This window comes from Rhyacophila brunnea, unplaced genomic scaffold (genome assembly GCF_057557595.1).
Source record: "Rhyacophila brunnea isolate RB1 unplaced genomic scaffold, BYU_Rbru_1.0 scaffold_21, whole genome shotgun sequence".
Taxonomy (NCBI): domain Eukaryota; kingdom Metazoa; phylum Arthropoda; class Insecta; order Trichoptera; family Rhyacophilidae; genus Rhyacophila; species Rhyacophila brunnea.
The window spans coordinates 20,509,924-20,533,513 of NW_028232871.1; the positions used below are offsets into that span (position 1 = coordinate 20,509,924).

The following is a 23,590-nucleotide window of genomic DNA, read 5'->3' on the forward strand; positions in this document are numbered from 1 at the left end:
CCAAGTCTTTTTTATAGTAATAATAATTAGTTTTTTGAGTTTATTTACAAAAAGGTGAATTAACGTTTTTTGCCACAACGATTTTTGAGTTAATAGAATAGTCAAACATAAAATGTTGTAGTTTAGTAGTAATACATTGGACTCTAATAATAATAGAAACTGGCCAATTTAGAATAAAATTAAAATTAAAACAGAAATAATATTGGGTAGGTAATAATATCAGGTAGGTATAGAAGTAATTTGATATTTATGTATGTAAGATTAGTAATAATGATACTTTTCATCTTTATTAAATTATTAAACATAAATTTGTGTAGCTAAGTAGGTACTAAAAAAATAAATAAAAAGAATACATTTTTATTTAATTTATTTATCAGAACATTGGATTAGAGGTGGATAAACGGTATGGGGATGATGATTACACAAAAATAATTTATGAAAACAATTAAAATTAACAATTACCCTATAAATTAATTAAGAAAACTTAAAATATAATTAAGAGATCATTTCCGCTTCATCATAGCCAACCTCGAAGGGTTCGAGAACAGTATTTAATTTATTTATTAGAAACATCGGATAACATTCTAAATAAATAAATATCGATCATTCATCAAATATATACTTACCAGTGGCGTGGCAGTTCATAGATGCTGGATGTGCGGTGCATCTGTAGATATTCGATAAAGTACTATTTAATAACATTATGTATGTATCGTACAATTTTATTGTAAAGTTCATATAACTGTACAAAGCCAACTTTGAGGCAATTTGAAAGTGTGCTGCATCGTATGAAGGATCGAATAATTCCGATCCCTCCTTAGATTCATCACTTTCAACTCCTGACTCCTCTGTTTCGGCAGAGTTTCAGTACATGGGTACAGAGGACACGTTATGAAAGACACGTATACACTCTTTCTTTAATCACCAAAGTGGATTGTTCATCAATACGGTGCAGTTTCGTTTCGGGACAAGGAAGTGTTGCACTAAAATCTCTTCATTATGACACATTTATAGCGCCATGGAAGGCGGCTGCATATTATAATGATGGGTGGAGTTGGCGTTACTCAAATAATTGCACTTTTATTTTAAAGATTCTATATTATTAAAATATCCACCTACAACTTTACTATCCACACTATATCAACATCGTCGATGGCCCACTAGTAGCAACTAATAGGTATTAGGTAAATATGTAGTTTTTAACAGAATCCCCAAAATCTAAAGTCACCTCACGGTAGTGATACTTGCATACATCTAAAGCTTGCAATAATATAATATCCAATATTATCACCTGAGGGTAGGTATTGATGACCATTTTGTGTTATTCCATAGAACTCCGTATTTGACCTGATTTTCGACTTTCTGTATCTTGCTATGGCAGTAGCGAAGAATACTTGTTGACGAGAAGTAAGCTATGAATAACCAAAAAAGTGCCAAGAGACATAATATGAAGTTATTATTATGCTGAACATAAAAATATTATATTTTACTATTTTAAAACAAATGTTTATAAAAAAAATCTACCGGGCCATGGGTAACTTGTAAAATGCGCAAAAACAAATATGTGTACATATCCAAACTAGACAAAAGGCTACACAATAAACGCTTACCTTTTGCTTATACAATCTGGAATATTATTTGTGACGTCATATGTGTATTTGCTTTTGATTTTTAATGCTTGGAAAGGCTGCGATAATCAAGATTTCATTGCCAAATTTCGTGTAAATATTATTATTATTTCTATCACTAGTTACAGTCAAGGAAACATTGATTAATATGCGTTTCTTATCGCGTTTTCGCACTTATACGAAATGCATTTTTATTAAGGCAGGCTCTAAATAATAGTTTAGTAAGGAGTCTTCGCCACTGGGCTATTTTATGTATATAAATCGACAGACACTGGATTCGAATCAACGACCCACGACATACACGATAAGAGTGTGTCTACTACTCGAGGTAGAGTTGAAGATTTTAAATGAGGTGATGTTCATACAGTACCTACCAGTGGTGTATTAAGATGTTTAGGGCCCAGGTTGAGCCTCTAGACATCAACCTTTTATGGGGCCTATACCCTGCCATACAATCAAAACAGTTTTACTGTGTTCCAGAAAAATCAAAAATCAGACCGAGACGATATTACATTTGTTTAATATTCACTGGAAAACTGCACTGTGTAGTATGTGAATTTTATTTTATTATCGCCCATAATGGCCGAGCGGCTAACGCGTCGGCTTATAATGTCGTGGGTCCCAGGTTAGAATCATGGGTCTGGCAAATACACATTGTTTTTCAATTTGTGTTTGGAGTCCTAAGAGGTTGAGCATGTGGCTAACATCCATTTCTTGTAAAAACAAAAATATGATAAGACAAACCACTATGTACTCTATTGAAGCCCATGATAATATGATCTTATTAGGATCGGACATGGTCATTTTTTTTAATGTAAAGATCTTTAGTGTAGAAGATTGATTATATTATATGTATATTTCACAATAACTTTAGGTTGATATTGTTTTTAGATAGGTAACATTAAAAAAGATGTACACATTATATTTTTACATTTGATTAATTATAATTATACATATTTTTTGAGGGGCTCCAAAGCCATAGCGCTCCAAAGCGCGTGCATAATGTGCCTTTGGTAATCCGCCACTGTTTCATATTATGTGGCTATGAATAAGAAATAAATAAAAAAATAAATTAAGTTTTATATCTAAATAGTTTATTAATAATATATATGTTCTTATATATTATATAGTTAGGTACACAGGATTTGGTTCATTCGCAGACTGGATGTGGACAGCATTCTGGATAAGGCTTGGAGAGATCTACTTTACTTTTTTTGCAATTATTTCCCACCCCGAACGCACCGCAACTGAAATCAATAATAGATCATAAACTTTTATGAGGACTTATCGTAGGTATTTTACAGTGAACGCCAAAAAATCATCATGTTTTAGATTCGAGGCGAGTTAACTGATTATTTACGGTCGGATCCGACCAACCACATTTATTGTGATACTAATTCACACATTCGACAAAGCACATTAAAATATTATGTGATGGTTATACATAGTTATAGAGTATATTTTAACCAATTAAAAGAGACTCAAGATTACAACATGCTGTCTCGCCGCAAAATAAGACTTAGAGAAGTTACATTTTGAATCGGAAGCTTGATAACATGGTCGAAGGAAAAAAAATGATCTTCTACCTATCAGGTATAAAAAGGCTGAAAGCGGCTGTGTCAGCTACTGCTGACTGCTTTCGTCACACCCTACTGGGGTTGTTCAGGTAAAACTGCGCACGTCAAAAATGACAACTTCTCATGACAGCACTTGAGGTGTTTTCAAAATTATATTATACCGATGTTCTGGTGATTTAATCTACAAAATATTTTTTAAGGCTCGTTTTCGACAAAAATTTACCAGTGTAGATAGTGATAATATTTAGGCAAAAACAATGCTAAAATAAAAAAAAATGTATGAAATAGGAACTATGTGCCAAATATTCAAAAAAAAATATACTTATGTACATGTACCATTGGTAATGAATTAAAATGGAATTAACTTCCAAGTTTCTATTCAATCTCAAAGAAGGCGTTAGGAATAATATATACAATACGTTTTGATAAAATGGACAAGTGCCTAATATTACATTATGTGAACATGGTTAAGATTAGTGTTTTAAATACCAAGCTCAGCTCTTCCACAGATCAATTCAGTTGGTACTTAGTTCATGTTTCAGGTACAAATGACATAGTGCGTTTTATCAAACCCCCTTGAATACTTAAAGTTATTTGCTATAATTGAACAATAATCATTTTTTTTTTAAATTATAATATTTATTCACGTTATTTTACGTGAATTTTGAATGGTTGTCGTTGAATAACTTTTTTTGGAACATTTGGCAGATAGTTCATATTTCATTTCGTGACCGTTGGATAAAAAAAAAGAAAAACTCACTATCGTCTTGAGATGTAGAAATCCTTGTCACAGCTCATTTCACCGCAGTCGCCTGGTATTTGGTAATCTTTATCGATCTCCATCGCGAGGTCGAGATGGCCTCTGCTGAAGCATTTATTTGGATAGGCTGAAAAAAAAAGAAAAATCATTAATTAGTGTGCACTCTTAAAAAAACTATGAAAGCACCTGTAAGATATTAATTAGTGCAAATAATAGGCGCCAGTCCTAGCAAATGCGAGGCCTCTAAATATATTATTTTCGACTCCAAAATGCGTTGAGGGAGGAAAGGGGTTTACTGATTGATATAATAGTTTATGTATTTCTTCATATTGATGATACAACAAAACGAGATATTTATTTTGAAAAGATGATATTTTTCTCGCCTTTCATCGGAAAATTACCCATATTTATTCAAAAATTAACATCTTAACATTGCATCTTCAGTAACAAGTACTACCAATATTTGGTACTGTATTTTCCATGATGCCAATGAGAGCTAATTTTGAATGTGTTTATCAAAACTTTTCAGAGATTCTACTTCATGAAGTCCCCGAATTTTAAATTTTCAATTTAAAATATTTGATTGAAGTTTGAAACCCCACTTAGGGCGCAAGGCCTCCCAGTGCGCGAGTCCCGATTGGACCTAAATCAGTCCATTTGCGATATAGCCTGATAGTAACATTGCAGCGCATTTTTTATCGTTACGTTCCGAGGTTTATATGCTTTCGCGACGAAGGGTTTGCGACCACAAACGAATTGTTTTAAACACAGTTAGCAGCTTATTACATATTATATATTATAATGACGTTAGGTATCTCAACAATTAGGTCATACGAATAAAACGGTTCACGTTTACTGTGGGCGTAAACGTAATATCTATTTATATAACAATATACATATGCATCTGATATCATAATTGTGTTCAGCGTTTCCCAAACTACACAATGCAATGTTTCTCAATCTTTTTAACCTGTTGCCTATTTGTGAGTATTTTAATTAACCTTGTCATTATAAATATTGGACGCTAAAGACGCGCCCAGCGCGTAACTATTAAGGTTGCCATTCGATATAATTAGCATGCTATTTAAATGTGATAATAAAAAAATAATTATCTAGTCAGCAGTCAATGTGTTGATTTTACTTCGTCTTTGAATGCACAGGTCGTTGGAGAATAAATTGATTTTTTTACTGGATCTACGTCACTCAAATGTAGGAAAATGACAACGAAGAAATTATTATATTATTAAAAATTATTTAAAAAATAATTATATTTAATGATAATAGTATACTCAAGAACGAAAGATAATTTTGAAATGTTTACATAACCTCTAAGTCTAAATAAGTCAGTTTAATTATCGATTTTTTAATTAAGTCACCACATTAAACTTTTCGATTTTTAATGACTTTTCTGCAAACATAATCATTTTAGAATACATAAATTTATCAACGTTGACAGTTTGAACCCATACTATCATTAATAACAGAATATTTATAGATAACGAGTATATTCGTAACTATATATTTATCGATAGCGATACCCTGTGACTTCGTCCGTATGAAATAAAAAGTAGATAGATAATATACAGAATGAAGAAATAACAAATAGAAAAAAAAATGGCTGGATCTATGTGTGCGTCAATCTAGAGTTGGGTATTTTCCGAGAAAATCTCAATCTCGAGATTCGGGATTTCCAGAAAAGAATTCTCGAGAATTCTCGAGTTATCGGCAAATTTTTAAAAAACCTGTAAAAATCCTAAAATCAGTGTAAAAACAGACAACTTCCGAAAAAAATTGATTTTTATTTGTTCATGTCAGAAGACAAACAAAATAGAAGTAGGAAAACAAAAATAATTCAAAACATTACTTATTAAAATAGAATTTCAAAAAACACAGACTGTCAATCGCTGCGTCTGACAATCGCGTACGTTTTTGAGACACAAAATTTCCTATTGTTGAAAAAATTGCGCTCATTTTGAGTCGACGACGTTGGCTTAATTGTGTTAAATGCCCCGATCAGTCTTTGAACGTTTTGTGTTTTCTGTCCACTTTTTTCGAAAATAGAAAATCTTTTTTTCAATTAATATTTGATAATAAAGAAATCCCGAATCCCGAGGAAAGATTCTCGAGATACGGGATTTCCCGAAATGTTAAAAATTTCAATTCTCGAGATTCAGGAATGAAAATCTCGAAAATTTCTTGAGAATTCCCGTCGGGAAATTCCCGAAACCCAACTCTACGTCAATCTATCCGCACTAGGAAATACAAACTTAACGAATACTAGCTTTCTCTACCTGCGCATATATTCTATACACGAGGCTGCTATCGGCGGCTATCGATGGTAGTTTATCATATTTATGTATTGAGCAGATTACTTGTTACAATAAGTTAACCGTTTAAACTGTCAAAAAGTGCTATGTTTTAACAGCTCCTCTCTTGGCTGTGTTAACATTTAGAGCGAGATCGATAGTTTTGACAGTTTAGACGTCTAACTTGTTGTAACAATTATAATACCTCAATACATATATATATATATATATATATGACAAACTACCGTCGATAGCCGCCTTGTTAAAAATAATAGAATTGTATTGCTACCACACCCAGTAGGGCAAGCCAGTTACCGTTAATTTTGTGTTCCCTGATCCGTACCATATACTTCACCATTCCACTGTCACTATCTGACCACTGTAGCCATTCGTAATGAATAAAGTGCGTTGTTTTGAAAAGTTTTGTATGAATTTCGGATTTAACACCGTAAGCTGATAAAATGTTGCTAAAGCTTCGTATTTTACCACGTTTTTATTAGCTCGTATTCTTGTTTGTCCAGTACTAATTTTTTCTTATGTGTCCAGTACATATTTTTTCTTGTTTGTCCAAGATTTGTATTGGACGATTGAAGATGTTTAACTAACTTCTCGACTAGCTAGACATTTGAAATTTTTAGAATATATCAGAACACGACGACAGTGCGTTCTTTTAATACTTTTAGCCATTTTTAAGCAGAATTGAATTCATTTTCAGTTGATTCTGTTTTGTATGGGAAGTTATTATTGTTGGTTGCTAAGAGGTCCTAGCAACTAAATTATTAATATATAGGTACGTGCGTTACTATGGAAATCAACACGAAATGTCAAAATGACATTTCTGTATTCTATATTTATTCAGTATTTCTATCAAGTACAATAAAAAGTTTTTATTAATACATAGAATTGTTAAGTTTATACGATTCGTCAGAAAATTTAAAAACGTGGTATCTTGTAATTATTTATTGCATTTTCCCTCTAACATTGGATTAAATTATATGAAATTTGATGTAGGTATATAATGATCTAATTATTTTGAATGTAGTTAGAAGCGTACATTATCGTCATTCATACGCTAAAATAATTATTAATTTAAACTGACGTTTACATGTAATACTTTATTTTAATAATTTTTAAAACAAATTTTATTGATAATTTTACGTTATTTATTATTTTAAAATATGATTTTATAACAACTGTCAATGTATTTTATAATTCACTACAGTAGAATTAATAAAATAACTTTGTTTTTAAAACCACTGAAACATAAAGAAATAACTTTTTTTAATAGTAATAAACACAAAATAGATTAAAAGATAGACATGGAAAAGTTAGATAAACAAGCAAGACTTTTAAGCCAGACTCGATTTATCACTTTATGACGGTCATGCCATAAATCGCAAGAAACACAAAGGGCACTGAGTGTCCTCAAAGATTGCCAATATTGAATCCGCATTTCATTTACGTGACTAATTTTAATGTAGGTATATTAAAATATACATGAAACTATTAAAAATAACATATTCTTTAACACATGTTTAAGGTTATCCCATATATTCGAGATTTTAAACTTTTTACAGTGTCACTCAGAAGGTAACCCACTATTAATAAATTCATTATTGATGTTTTTCCTGGTAATAATATTATTTTGTATATTATTATTGTATACAAGGCGTCATTTACAAACAGTTAAATTGAGTTTTGAAATTGATTTACTTCTTGTTTAACCGGTGCACTTGTATTCATTAAAATCTAAGCACCTTAATAATATTTAGTACCTAACAAAACTTAGTGTTCAACGATATTATAAAAAAATATTAATAATATAGACTTGTTTACTTTCATTTCTGGTTCCCATTTCAAAAGCCACGCCTGCGTAGGTTGTGGAGAAGAAAGCTGCAATAATTAGCAGCAAAAACGACAAAGTCACTGCACGATTCATTTTAGCAATTATAATGGTAATTTTATCACACTGTATTTAGTTTTGAGGCTGTTTATTTACGGCGGAGTGCAGCGTGACTGAAGCGAGTTTATATTATATTATTGGTGTATAGCTTTTTACATTTGGATGGAGCTCCGGGGCTGGGCTCCCTATCTCCTTTATCTCTTGGTTGACGTTTCTCAGTGTTTATAAAAGTATTGTTGTGATTGTCCGCTTAACCCATAGATGGACATCATCAAAACAACGTGACTCACAATGCGACCGAGTATCGCGGACGCACGCCTGTAGTGACAGGGATTGGAAACAAACTTTATTTCAAATATGTACATAACCAACTTATCATATTTACATAACTTATATTTTTCATTACAAAAGTTTCAGCTATTTATTTATTTCTGTAAACCAAAAGGCAAGAAAAAATAGTGCCGAACATTTTATGTAAAACGTCACGTCGACAAATTGAATGTTAGCGGATATATTATTTTTGTAAATAATACAATGTTACGTACTAAAATGAAGAAATAGCAAAATAATAAAATAAACGAGGGGTAATTTTTGCAGTACACAAGATTGTTTTATCATTCCTATACAATTTCCGTATTTCGATGTTTTTGTTATATACCTACACTAAATTAAACATATTTCTGACATGCATATCTGTTGAAAATTAAAGTAAGTATGTGAAAATAAAATTTAATTTTAAGGAATCAAAAAAATGTAGCAAAATAACACAAACGGTCATTATTTCCGACATGCTATAAAACTAATTTTTCATGAATTGGTACCCATTTATTATTTTTTTACGAGACGGAGCACTCTTCTCGACATTTTTTACGTGCTGGAACTGCGCTCCGGTGCGCTCTTGTCCATTTCGAGCGCTGTAAACGATGTATACTCACTGCTCTACAGAGAGCGGAGCACTGCAGTGACCTCACAATGTCTTCCGAAATCTAACACTATAAACTAATAAACGCTTCTCTTTTGCCTATTCAATTCGGAATAGTGTTTGTGACATCATCGGTTTATTTCTGTAAACCAAAAGGCAAGAAAAAATAGTGCCGAAAATTTTATGTAAAACGTCACGTCGACAAGTTGAATGTTAGCGGATTTATTATTTTTGTAGATAATACAATGTTACGTACTAAAATGAAGAAATAGCAAAATAATAAAATAAACGAGGGTAATTTTTGCAGTACACAAGATTGTTTTATCATTACTATACAATTTCCGTATTTCGATGTTTTTGTTATATACCTACACTAAATTAAACATATTATTTCTGACATGCATATCTGTTGAAAATTAAAGTAAGTAGGTGGAAATAAAATTTAATTTTAACGGCCCACTTGCTTAGCGTACGTCAAAATGGAGCTTTTATGCTATTTTGAAAGCATGATCCTGGACATTTCTTAAACGTTGTAGATAATCTATTTACATAATTTTGAAGCCTTATTATCCATTATATTTATTTTAAACATTTGATGACTGCATAATATAGTATTTTTATTACATAAAATACATACAATACGGCCATAGCCATAAATTGGCAAACGATAAATGAAGTAGGGAGTAAGATCATAGTAACGCGCGTGCATGAATACGGCCGTATGTTGTAGCTTAGCCACTGGGAAATGCCAATAGAAATGGCGTATTTCAAAAAAAAAACTACCTTATTCTTAGGTCAATAATTATTATAAAGCAAACATTATTCGTAAAACTAGTCCAGTATCACACTCTTCCATTACTCAAATTAAACGTATAATATTTGGATGAGAACTTATAATTTAAATAACAACACATGTTCACACCATCACAAAGAAATACTAACTCCCATTCATCATAGAAATTATACGTTTTGGGCTTTTTAAGGGGGGACTATTTTAATGGATTTATTGAAATTTCTTGGCTGTATTTTGACGTTAGAAAGTTTTCGGGTTGTGTTGATAATGTATGCTTTCCTCCCTTTCTTGGAGTACGTGCTGGAATCTCGATGAACTCTATTTCGTCATACGACATCTTAATGAATATTTTCAGTGGTTCGGTTTTCAGACATCGTATCCATTTTATTTTCATCCTAGATACATTGTCCATGCCTTGGCTGGTTTTAGTTTTTAGCAGTTTTAAATCAAAAATATCCCTAAAAGTCAATTAAATCACATTTAACGGTTTTTTACGCCTGGCCAGTATAACCAGTGTAGGCCAGTGGTCGGAAAACCACGGCTCGCGAGCCACATGTAATTCTTTGGCACATTGGGTGTGGCTCTGCCACAAATGACCACGTACAGGCTAAAACAGTGAAAGATATAACAGTCAAAATGTCTTGGAATATAACCAACCAGCAAGTCGAAGATCGTAAATTGGTTTCAGCTTTATCGATAGCAGTTAACGAGTATTGTGACATAAATGATATAGCACAAGTTTCACGTTTTGTACGATTTATTTCATCTACTGGTCCTAAAGAAGAACTTGTAGGATTATTGCCACTCAAATATCAAACACGTGGAGAGGATATTGCAAATGCTGTAATTAAGTGTATGGAAAAACATCATATTACACTCGATAAAATTGTGTCAATTTCAACAGGCTTAAGTATGACCGGCGTAAGAAAAGGGGTTGTTGCTATTTGAAAGAAAAAAAAATCCCGAGATACTTGCTTACCATTGCACTATTCGTCAAGAACATATTTGTGCACAGACATTTGCAATGTTATGGAATTGGTGTTTAAGATTATCAACCTTATTATAGATAAAGCTTATGGATAGAGAATTATGGATCTCTAAATTTAAACATCTTTGTGCTGATATGGACATGTTAGAGAAAAACAAATGTGAACATTTTTCACAACACAAGTTTAGTAGTCTGCTTTGAAAGACCTGTAGAAGGCAGCCATGATGATTTTTACTACCTGGAATAGTATTCCTGACTCATATTATGAGCAGTTGAAAAAACTAGCGTTTGCTGTTATTTTCCTTTCCGGTTCTACATATTCATGCGAACAGTCTTTTTCAAGCATGAACCTTATCAAGAGTAAATTGAGAAGTCGTTTTATTGATCAGAACCTGGAATCGTGCCTAAAATTAAAGACAACAACATACAAACCTGACTTATCTAAACTTTTAAAGGAGATGCATGGCCATTGTTTACATTAAGTGTTTGTTAGTCATTGTCATGATTTAATTTTATAGATACCTTACCTACAATTTAGTTTTATCAATAAATAAGATCATTATGTATTAAGAATGATATCACGTTAACAGTGTACCTACCTATATAGTAAGTTTAATAAATTTGGTTCTATCGATCTCGATACTACTATGTATATTGTATGCTGTCCACTTCCATTTGAGAATGACCAGTCTCCAGGAATTTAAGGTCGATAGTTTCCAACGTAGTGTTTTTCACAATATACAATAGTAGAGCAGCTATAAAGCGGTTCCTATTTTGGCCACCGCATGAGTCAGAAAAAAGGGAAACATGCTTAACAGAATACGGGAGGCTTTTTAAATGAGTGAATAAAGCTGTTCCAACTTCATCAGAACCACGATGACCGTGACTCTAATTCAAAATGTAGCAAAATCCCTATTTTAATGCTTGGTCATGAATGGCAAGATTGAATGTACCAAACTTTCTCGTGTAAAACAAAAGTCTAAGATTTAAAGCTGTCATCTAATAAAGCTCTAGCTTTATCTTCATCTTTTGATTTGCGAGCGTCTATTTTACGCTTATTGTGATAATTCAAAATATTTATTTGGGCCTCTTTGTCCACTGCCAACATGTTTTTAAATTTTCACAAATTTCACAAGTGCCCTTTTTCTGCAACGAAATTATTTTTTTTGTACAAAGGCCCTTACTCACTTTTAAATTATTACACTTGTTACCTTTTTCCTATATTATTTTTGCAAATACTGCACATAGTTCCTAAAATCGTGTACATGTTACTTTTTTCCTATAAATTAAATGAAGATCAGTTTACAAATACACAAGTAATCTTTATTTTCTTTGCTCAATTATGAATTCATGGGTTTTGCTTCACAAATGCCGTTTTGCCCATAATGTAGAGAAAAAAATTACGAAGAAAACTGCATTCATAACTCAAAACCGTTAAAATTGCACATGTGACCTTTTGCTTTTGGGGCGACGATATGATCTTATTAGGATCGGATCGGAATATGTTTAATTCACAATAGTTTTAGATTGATATTGTTTTTAGATAGCATTAAAAAAGATGTACAGATTATATTTTTACATTTGATAAATTATACATATTTTTTGCGAGGTTCCAAACTTTGGTAATCCCCCGCTGTTTCATATTATGTGGTAAGAATAAGAAGTAAATAAAAAAATATATATTGCTTAATTAAATTTTATATTTAAATAGTTTATTAATAATAGTTATGTTCTTATATAATATATAGTTAGGTACACAGGATTTGGTTCATTCGCAGATTGGATGTGGACAGCAATCTGGATAAGGCTTGGAGAGATCGACTTCACTTAATTTGCAATTTTCCACGCTGATCACACCGCAACTGAAATCAATAATAGATTATTAATATTGATTTTGTTGTATGTATAAAAAAACTACACTTATACGGGAGTTACACTAAGACTTATGGTAGGTATTTTTAAAACGGCAGAAACAGTGAACAGAGCTCGTCATGATTTCGTTTCAGAGCGATGGGGTTAAGTTATTATTTATGGTCGGATCCAAACAACCACATTTATTGTGATACTAAATCACACTTTCGATAAAACACATTAAAATATTATATCGACTGTAGAAAGGAAAAAAGACATTATATGGATAGGTTTTATTGGATAATAACGTTGTACATGACTAAAATACGCAATGTCTCCAAAGGATGTAAGCTGTAAATGCCGATTTATTAATTAAATTGAGCTGAAAATTAAAAAAAAGTAGGAAGTGAAGTAGGAAAAACGACTTAATCATCATTTGTGTTGGTTTTCCTTTAAGTAACTAAATACTTAATATCAGATTATGCATATAAAAACTAAATTATTAATTATATAGCACTTCAAGGTTAAGTATATCTATTTTGTATTTTAACTTTGACCATAACAAAAACGTTTTTGTGTCTCCTGTAAAATTTAATTTGTGCGGATTACGTTTTTTTTCCTTTCTACAATCGATATTAGATACATGGTTATGGAGTTGATTGAGTCGATATTAAAAGGGTCTCGAGATTACAACATGCTCTTTTGCCGCAAAACAAGGCTAGAGAAGTCACATTTTCAATCGGATGCTTGCTAACATGGTCGAGGAAAAATGATCATCTACCTATCAGGTATAAAAAGGCTGCAAGCGGTTGTGTCGGCTGCAGCTGACTGCTTTCGTCTCATCCTGCTGGGGTTGTTCAGGTAAAACTGCGTACGTCAAAAATTACAACTTCTAATGATAGCAGTTGAGATTTTTTCAAAATTATAATATACTGATGTTACTGATATTTTGCTTATGAAGTATATTACCTACGTCGAAAGCGAAAAAAAATACCAAATATTTTTTAAATGTCTTTTTTGACAAACAATTGTCTGTGTACATAATAGCAGTAATAATATTTAGCCGTAAACAATGCTAAAATAAATAAATGTGTGATTATGTACACAAAATAAAATAGGAACTATGTGCCTAATTTTCAAAAAAAAAAAAACTTATGTACATGTGCCATTGGTAATGCATTAAAAATGGAATTATGTTAAAAAAAAAAAAATTTAAAGCTTCTATCCAATATCAAAGAAGGCGTTAGCAATTTATACAATACATTTTGGTAAAATGGACAAGTGCCTAATGTTACATTATGTGAACATGGTTAACATTAGTGTTTAAAAAACCAGGTTCAGCTCTTCCACAGATGAATTCAGTTGGTACTTAGTTCATGTTTTAGGTACAAATGATAAAGTGCTTTTTATCAAACCCCCTTGAATACTTAAAGTTATTTGCTATAATTGAACAATAATCATTTTTTTTTAATTATAATATTTATTCACGTTATTTTACGTGAATTTTGAATGGTTTTTGTTGAATAACTTTTTTTGGAACATTTGGCAGATAGTTCCTATTTCATTTCGTGACCATTGGATAAAAAAAAGAAAAACTCACGTTCGTGTTGAAATTGTGAAAGACTTGTCACAGCGCATTGCACCGCAGCCGCCTGGTAATTGGTAATCTTTTCCGATCTTCATCGCGAGGTCGTAGTATTTGCTGAAGCATTTATTTGGATGGGCTGAAAGAAAAAGAGAAATCATTAATTAGTGTGCACTCTTAAAAAAACTATGAAAACACCTGTAAAATATTAATTGGTGCACATAATAGGCGCCAGTCCTAGAAAATGCGAGGCCTCTAAATATATTATTTTCGACTCCAAAAAAACGATTGAGGGAAGGAAGAGGTTTACTGATTGATATAGTAGTATATGTATTTCTTCATATTGATGATACAACAAAACTAGATATTTATTTAAAAAAGATGATATTTATCTTGCCTTTTATCGGCAAATTACCCATATTTATTCAAAAATTAACATCTTAACATTGCATCTTCAGTAACAATAAATTCAGAAAAAAATTGTAAAACAGCAAAATAATGGTACTACCAATATTTGGTACTGTATTTTCCATGATGCCAATGAGAGCTAATTTTGAATGTGTTTTTCAAAACTTTTCAGAGATTCTACTTCATGAAGTCCCCGAATTTTAAATTTTCAATCTCAAATATTTGATTGAAGTTTGAAACCCCACTTAGGGCGCAAGACCTCCCAATGCGTGAGTCCCGATTGGACCTAAATCGGTCCAATTGCGATATAGCCTGATAGTAACATTACAGCGCATTTTTTCTCGTTACGTTCCGAGGCTTATATCCTTATGCGACGAAGGGTTTGCGACCACAAACGAATTGTTTTAAACACAATTAGCAGCTTATTACATATTATATTATAATGACGTTAGGTATCTCAACAATTAGGTCATACGAATAAAACGGTTCACGTTTACTGTGGGCGTACAGCGTGATATCTACTTACTTCTATATGCGTTTGCATCTGATATCATAATTATAATTATTGATGACTTATTGATTTTATTTAATAATATTGTGTTCAGCGTTTCCCAAACTCCACAATGCAATGTTTCTCAATCTTTTTTGACCTGTTGCCTATTTTGAGTATTTTAATTAACCTTGTCATTATTAATACGCTAAAGACGCGCCCAGCGCGTAACGATTACGATGGCCATTCGATATAATTAGCATGCTATTTAAATGTGATAATTAAAAAATAATTATCTAGTCAGCAGTCAATGTGTTGATTTTACTTCGTCATTGAATGCACAGGTCGTTGGAGAATAAATTGATTTTTTAATGGAACTACGTCACTCAAATGTAGGAATATGACAACGAAGAAATTATTATATTATTAAAAAATATTTTAGAAAATAATTATATAATTATAATGATAATAGTTTACTCAAAAACGAAAGATAATTTTAAAATCGTCTCTATGTTTACATAACCTCAGATAACTTTAGGTCTAAATAAGTAAGTTTAATTATCGATATTTTATTAAAGTCACCACATTAAACTTTTCGATTTTTAATGACTTTTCTGCAAACATAATCATTTTAGAATACATAGATTTATCAACGTTGACAGTTTGAACCCATACTATCATTAATAACAGAATATTTATAGATAACGAGTATATTTGTAACTATATATTTATCGATAGCGATACCCTGTGACTTCGTCCGTTTGAAATAAAAAGTGGATAGATAATATACAGAATGAAGAAATATACAACTAAAAAAAAACACAAAAATATGTGTGCGTCAATTTAGAGTTGGGTATTTCCCGAAAAAATTTCAATCTCAAGATTCGGGATTTCTAGAAAAAAATTCTCGAGTTATCGGGAAATTTAAAAAAAACTTGTAAAGATCCTAAAATCAGTGTAAAAACAGACAAATTTCGAAAAAAAATTTGTTCATGTAAGAAGACAAACAAAATAGAAGTAGGAAAACAAAAATAATTCAAAACGTTACTTATTAAAATAGAATTTAAAAAAAAAAAACTGTCAATCGCTGCGTCTGACAATCGCGTACGTTTTTGAGACACAAAGTTTCCTGATGTTGCAAAAATTGCGCTCATTTTGAGTCGACGTTGGCTTAATTGTGTTAAATGCCCCGATCAGTCTTTGAACGTTTTCAGTTTTCTGTCCACTTTTTTCGAAAATAGAAAATCGTTTTTTCAATTAATATTTTTTGATAATAAAGAAATCCCTAATTCCGAGGAAAGATTCTCGAGATCCGGGATTTTTAAGCAGAATTGAATTCATTTTCAGTTAATTCTGTTTTGTATGGAAAGTTATTATTGTTGGTTGCTAAGGGGGTCTTAGCAACTAAATTATTAATATATACGTGCATTACTATGGAAATCAACACGAAATGTCAAAATGACATTTCTGTATTCTACATTTATTCAGTATTTCTATCAAGTACAATAAAAAGTTTTTATTAATACATAGAATTGTCAAGTTTATATTATGATTCGTCAGAAAATTTAAAAACGAGGTATATAAAAAGTTCTTTTTATCTTGTAATTATTTAAGTGTTATATACTGTTAATAGGGCGGCGTCAAGATAAATATACGAATGTACATATTATATTTAAATTTAAAAGAAGTAGTAAAGAAAAAGATGAACAATCACATCCAGTACCTACATTGTAAAGAAAAGTAAGGTCACCGTTAAAAAAAATATTTACAAAACAAAACATTCAACAAATTGGAAAATAACAGAACGCCTTATTACGGATGGTATAATAAAACAAAAATATACCGCCATATTATTTTTACCGCCATCTTTAAATGATGCCAAGGCAAATAATAGTGTATCGTTATTAATAGTTATCAATAGGTACCTACTAAATAGTTATAGTTGGTAATTATAAATATGCACGCTTTTGGTAAACGATAATAACTAGCTTATATTCTATTCATAGATAATATTTTTTTTTTTAGAAACAAATCGCTTGTTTCATGTTATTTATAATTCTTTAATTCACGGAAGCACGTTGTTTTTTTAACCAAAACTAATCCTTAATTATCGGGATTTTGGCATTTAAAATCCCGGTCTTCAGGATACCGGTATCACAAACCCTAATAGCTACTTACTAAAAATGATAGATTGGTCTTAAAATATTCACAATATAAGTAATTATACACTTGGATAAATAATCAATTACTATATATTAAAAAGTAGTACGACATCAAACAATAATGAATATTATTGTTTTTTTTATGTCTTAATTTAATGTTGACAACAGAAATAGCTACCGAATAAAAAACACATTAATTTGTTGAAATTAATAATAATATAACCATTCGTATTTATTATTGTTACAAAATTAAAATATTTGAGAGGCTGAGGATTAAATGAATACAAGTGACACATAATTAAATAATTAACAATTTTCACATCATAATATATTAAAGTTATGCGTTCAGATATTTAACTGTTTTGAATGAAAAGTTATAAAAGTTTAAAACCACTGAAACATAAAATAATAACTAATTTTAATAGTAATAAACACAAAATAAATTAAAGGATAGACATGGAAAAGTTAGATTAACAAGCAAGAATTTTAAGCCAGACTCGATTTATCACTTTATGACGGTCATGACATAAATCGCAAGAATCACAAAGGGCACTGAGTGTCCTCAAATATTGCTAATATTGAATCCGCGTTTCATTTACGTGACTAATTTTAATGTAGGTATATTAGAATACACATTAAACTTTTAAAAATAACATATTCTTTAACACATGTTTAAGGTTATCCCATATATTCGAGATTTTAAACTTTTTACAGTGTCACTCAGAAGGTAACCCACTATTAATAAATTCATAATTGATGTGTTTCCTGTTAATAATATTATTTTGTATATTATTATTGTATACAAGGCGTCATTTACAAACAGTTAAATTGAGTTTTGAAATTGTTTTACTTCGTGTTTAACCGGTGCACTTGTATTCATTAAAATCTAAGCACTTTAATCATAATTAGTACCTAACAAAACTTAGTATTCAACGATAATATAATAATTATTAACATAGACTTGTTTACATTCATTTCTGGTTCCCATTTCAAAAGACATGGCTGCGTAGGTTGTGGAGAAGAAAGCTGCAATAATTAGCAGCAAAAACGACAAAGTAACTACACGATTCATTTTAGCAATTATAATGGTAATCTTATCACACTGTGTTTAGTTTTGAGGCTGTTTATTTACGCGGGAGTAAAGCGTGCAACAGACTGTCAATGCTCACTGAAGCGAGTTTGACGTTTCACAGTGTTTATAAAAGTATTGTTGTGTTTGTCCGCTTAACCCATGGATGGACATCATCAAAACAACGTGACTCACGATGCGACCGAGTATCACAGACGCACGCCTGCAGTCACAGGGGAGAATGGGACGATTTGGCACCGCGAACTGACCTCCGGTGATTGGCCTCCGGTAATTGGCCGCCGGTGCAATCGGACGCCGGCCCAATTGGACGCCGACCCAATTCGACGCCGACCCAATTGGCCTCCGGGAGGATTGGACGCCGCACAGTTGAATTAAATGCACAAAGGAATAGACGTACGTTACGATTTGTTGGAGTAAATAAGCAAGTCAGTTTAATATGCTTCTATCTTCTCAGTAGTTGTACCTTATACATTTCTCGCTTGACACATTTTTAAAATAGATTGAGAATAATTATTATGCCTTATGATGTTTATTAAAAGAAAATAGTCCTTGCCTCGCTAAAACTTAAAGATATGCTTAATCAATTAATTTATTGTCTATACATGGGTACTTATTTGTATTTACAACAAATATTAAAAATAATGTTAGATGTTAGAATGAAAATTACATTATATTTCAGCGTTTATCGACTTAATATTATAATAAAGATACATAAATGCGTATTTTAAGATAGTATGAAATTACAAACAAAATATTAAGTAAGTTATCTGCTAAGTATAAATGTTTCAGTAGTTTGATTGATAAACTGGGTCCGGACGAAGTCCCGAAGGCCGAAATCCCGAAAAATAAAAAAATACGAACATCAACAATTGCGCAATTTTTGCAAGAGAGACAAAAATCCATTTTTGTGGAAATATAAAAAAATGTAAAATACAAACACCAATAATTGCGCAATTTTTGTGAGAGGCCACTTTGTAGAACGAATGGACTTATATTTTTCATTACAAAAGTTTCAGCTATTTATTTATTTCTGTAAACCAAAAGGCAAGAAAAAATAGTGCCGAAAATTTTATGTAAAACGTCACGTCGACAAGTTGAATGTTAGCGGATATATTATTTTTGTAGATAATACAATGTTACGTACTAAAATGAAGAAATGGAAAAATAATAAAATAAACGAGGGGTAATTTTTGCAGTACACAAGATTGTTTTATCATTCCTATACAATTTCCGTATTTCGATGTTTTTTTTATATACCTACAATAAATTAAACATATTTCTGACATGCATATCTGTTGAAAATTAAAGTAAGTATTTGAAAATATAATTTACTGGAAATCTGTGCTGTATAGGTGTGAATTTTATTTTATTATTAGTGCCGAGCGGCTAACGCATCGGCTTATCGTGGGTTCCAGGTTAGAATCCTGGATCTGGCAAATACACATTGTTTTTCAATTTGTGTTTGAGTCCTAAGAGGTTAAGCCTGTGGCTAACATCCATTTCTTGTAAAAACAAAAATCTGTTAAGACATACCACTACTCTATGGAGGCCCATAATATCGTCGCCCCAAAAGCAAAAGGGCACTTGTGCATAAATTGAGTTTTGAGAAAAACGTAATTTAAGTGTTTTTGGAGTGAAAAAACATCGTGGAGAGGTTATTACTTAATATTTTGAAATGAAATTTGGAACACAGGTGACCTAATTACTCAAAATTGGAATGCAATTTGTTTTTTTTTACATTTCGTCAATTTTTGATTTTTAAGAGGTTTTAAGTCACATGTTACCCTTTTCCTATATGCATTTATGAATAGTTGCACATAATTTGAAACAGTTATTCATTCATCTACTGAGACTTAAGTCTTAAAATTCAAACTCAGTGTTCTTAAATTAGAATATAGGTTTCACTTTTAAGTAAAAATGAATATTTGTGTTTTTTTTTTTTAAATATTTTTTTATTAGTGTAAGACAAAGAATTTATAAAGAACATGCATTACAAAATAAATATAAACAAAGAAATTAAGAGCAGTTCAGTCATCAAGTTCATTATCCTCAGAGGCATTGGGTTCCAACAGTCTGTCAGCTATATTATTGCTTTGTCGCAATCCTTCACAAAATGCATGATAATTGTTAGGAATAACTCCATCACTGCACAGTTTCAGAAGGTGTTGCTAGTTTAATGGATTTATTGGAATTTCTTGGCTGTATTTTGGCGTTAGAAAGTTTTCGGATTGTGTTGATAATGTATGCTTTCCTCCATTTCTTGGAGTACGTGCTGGAATCTCGATGAACTCTGTTTCGTCATACAACATCTTAATGAATATTTTCAGCGGTTCCATGATACGATACAAGATACGTTGTCCATGCCTTGACTGGTTTTAGTTTTTAGCAGTTTTAAATCAAAAATATCCCTAAAAGTCAATTGATTCACATTCAACGGTTTTTTACGCCTGGTCAGTATAATCAGTGTAGGCCAGTGGTCGACAAACCACGGCTCGCGAGCCACATGTAATTCTTTGGCCCCTTGGGTGTGGCTCTGTCACAAATGACCACGTACGGGCTAAAACAGTGAAAGATATAACAGTCAAGATGTCTTGGAATATAACCAACCAGCAAGTCGAAGATCGTAAATTGGTTTCAGCTTTATCGATAGCAGTTAACGAGTCTTGTGACATAAATGATACAGCACAAGTTTCACATTTTGTACGATTTATTTCATCTACAGGTCCTAAAGAAGAACTTGTAGGATTATTGCCACTCAAATATCAAACACGTGGAGAGGATATTGCAAATGCTGTAATTGAGTGTATGGAAAAACATCATAATATTACACTCGATAAAATGGTGTCAATTTCAACAGACGGGGCTTAAGTATGACCGGCGTAAGAAAGGGGATTGTTGCTATTTTGAAAGAAAAAAAAATCCCGAGATACTTGCTTACCATTGCACCATTCTTCGTCAAGAACATATTTGTGCGCAGACATTTGCAAAGTTATGGAATTGGTGTTTAAGATTATCAATTCTATTATAGATAAAGCTTATGGATAGAGAATTATGGATCTCTAAATTTAAACATCTTTGTGCTGATATGGACATGTTAGAGAAAAACAAATGTGAACATTTTTCACAACACAAGTTTAGTAGTCTGATTTGAAAGACCTGTAGAAGGCAGACATGATGATTTTTAATACCTGGAATTAATAGTATTCCTGACTCATATTATGATCAGTTGAAAAAACTAGCGTTTGCTGTTCTTTTCCTTTCCGGTTCTACATATTCATGCGAACAGTCTTTTTCAAGCATGAACCTTATCAAGAGTAAATTGAGAAGTCGTTTTATTGATGAGAACCTGGAATCGTGCCTAAAATTAAAGACAACAACATACAAACCTGACTTATCCAAACTTTTCAAGGAGATGCATGGCCTTTGTTTACATTGGGTGCCGGACGACATCCCGAAGGCCAAAATCCCGAATGCTGAAATCCCGAATAGCCGAAATTCCGAATGGCCGAAAACCGGGTTTTCGGCCTTCGGGATTTCGGCCATTCGGGATTTCAGCATTCGGGATTTCGGCCTTCGGGATTCCGGCCCAAACCCGTTTACATTAAGTGTTTGTTAGTTATTGTCATTATTTAATTTTATAGATACCTTACCTACAATTTAATTTTATCAATAAATAAGATCATTATGTATTAAGAATGATATCACGTTAACAGTGTATCGACCTATATAGTAAGTTTAAGAAATTTAGCTCTCAAAAAAAATCTCAATCGTTGTACTGTTGATATTTGGCTCTGTTGACTAATGAGTTTGCCGACCACTGGTGTAGGCCATTCTTCTGGTGAGATAATAGAAATACCTTTTTTTATCTTCTCGGTACTACTATGTATATTGTATGCTGTCTACTTCCATTTGAGAATGACCAGTCTCCAGGAATTTAAGGTCGATAGTTTCCAACGTAGTGTTTTTTACAATATACAATAGTAGAGCAGCTATAAAGCGGTTCCTATTTTTGCCACCGCATGAGTCAGAAAAAAGAGAAACATGCTTAACAGAATACGGGAGGCTTTTTAAATGAGTGAATAAAGCTGTTCCGACTTCAACAGCACCACGATTATCGTGACTCTAATTCTCGATACTACTATGTATGCTGACCACTTTCATTTGAGAATGATCAGTCTCCAGGAATTTAATGTCGATAATTTCCAACGTAGTATTTTTCACAATATACAATGGTAGAACAGCTATAAAGCGATTTCGATTTTGGCCACCGTATGAGTCAGAAAAAAGGGAAACATGCTTAACAAAATGCGGGAGGCTTTTTAAATGAGTGAATAAAACTGTTCCAACTTCATCAGAACCACGATGACCGTGGCTCTAATTCCAAATGTAGCAAAATCCCTCTTTTAATGCTTGGTCATGTATCAATCCATACATCAATGTACCAAACTTTCTCGTGTAATAAAAACTCGATACTTGTAGGCATGGAGTATAGAGGATCGCCTGTAAAACAAAAGTCTAAGATTAAAAGTTGTCATCTAATAAAGCTCTAGCTTTATCTTCATCTTTTGATTTGCGAGCGTCCACTTTACGCTTATTGTGATAATCCAAAATATTTATTTGGGCCTCTTTGTCCACTGCCAACATGTTTTTAAATTTTCACAAATTTGACAAGTGACCTTTTTCTGCAACGAAATTATTTTTTTTTGTACAAAGGCCCTTACTCACTTTTAAATAATTACACTTGTTACCTTTTTCCTATATTATTTTTGTAAATACTGCACATAGTTCCTAAAATCGTGTACATGTTACCCTTTTCCTATAAATTAAATGAAGATCAGTTTACAAATACACAAGTAATCTTTATTTTCTTTGCTCAATTGTGAATTCATGGGTTTTGCTTCACAAATGCAGTTTTGTCCATAATGTAGAGAAAAAATTACAAAGAAACCGTTAAAATTGCACATGTGACCTTTTGCTTTTGGGGCGACGATATGATCTTATTAGGATCGGACATGGTCAAAAAATTTTTTTTTGATGCAAAGATATTTAGTGTAAAAGATTGATTATATTATATGTATAATTCACAATAGTTTTAGATTTATATTGTTTTTAGATAACATTAAAAAA

The 23,590-nt window shown here is 31.8% G+C and overlaps 2 protein-coding genes and 1 long non-coding RNA gene across 3 annotated transcripts in view; 1 reads left to right on the forward strand and 2 right to left on the reverse strand.

Annotated features, from left to right (window-relative positions):
* eag (potassium voltage-gated channel protein ether a go-go) overlaps window positions 1–23,590 on the forward strand; it is a 319,631-nt gene that overhangs the window by 12,567 nt on the left and 283,474 nt on the right. The gene's annotated exons all lie outside the window — the stretch shown is intronic.
* Window positions 2,701–8,289, reverse strand: LOC147070822 (uncharacterized). Its single transcript, XR_015070904.1, has 3 exons — window positions 8,108–8,289; window positions 3,966–4,092; window positions 2,701–2,875 (listed from the first exon to the last, which is right to left on the reverse strand). It is a non-coding gene; the product is annotated as an uncharacterized LOC147070822 (long non-coding RNA).
* On the reverse strand, window positions 12,373–18,656 carry LOC147070823 (uncharacterized). The gene is made up of 3 exons (XM_085948849.1): window positions 18,343–18,656; window positions 14,329–14,452; window positions 12,373–12,739 (listed from the first exon to the last, which is right to left on the reverse strand). Exons 1-3 carry the CDS (start codon window positions 18,443–18,445, stop codon window positions 12,646–12,648), a joined length of 321 nt encoding a protein of 106 aa, XP_085804975.1. The 5' UTR covers window positions 18,446–18,656; the 3' UTR covers window positions 12,373–12,645.

Bases quoted from the DNA above. Each gene is read 5' to 3' on its own strand.
- LOC147070823 (XM_085948849.1), bottom strand. From the start codon at position 18,445: ATGAATCGTGTAGTTACTTTGTCGTTTTTGCTGCTAATTATTGCAGCT. The intron at 14,453-18,342 runs GTAAACAAGTCT...TTTTTCTTTCAG, and splicing joins AATGGGAACCAGAAATGAAT to CCCATCCAAATAAATGCTTC. The intron at 12,740-14,328 runs GTGAGTTTTTCT...TATTGATTTCAG, and splicing joins TTCACAATTTCAACACGAAC to TTGCGGTGTGATCAGCGTGG.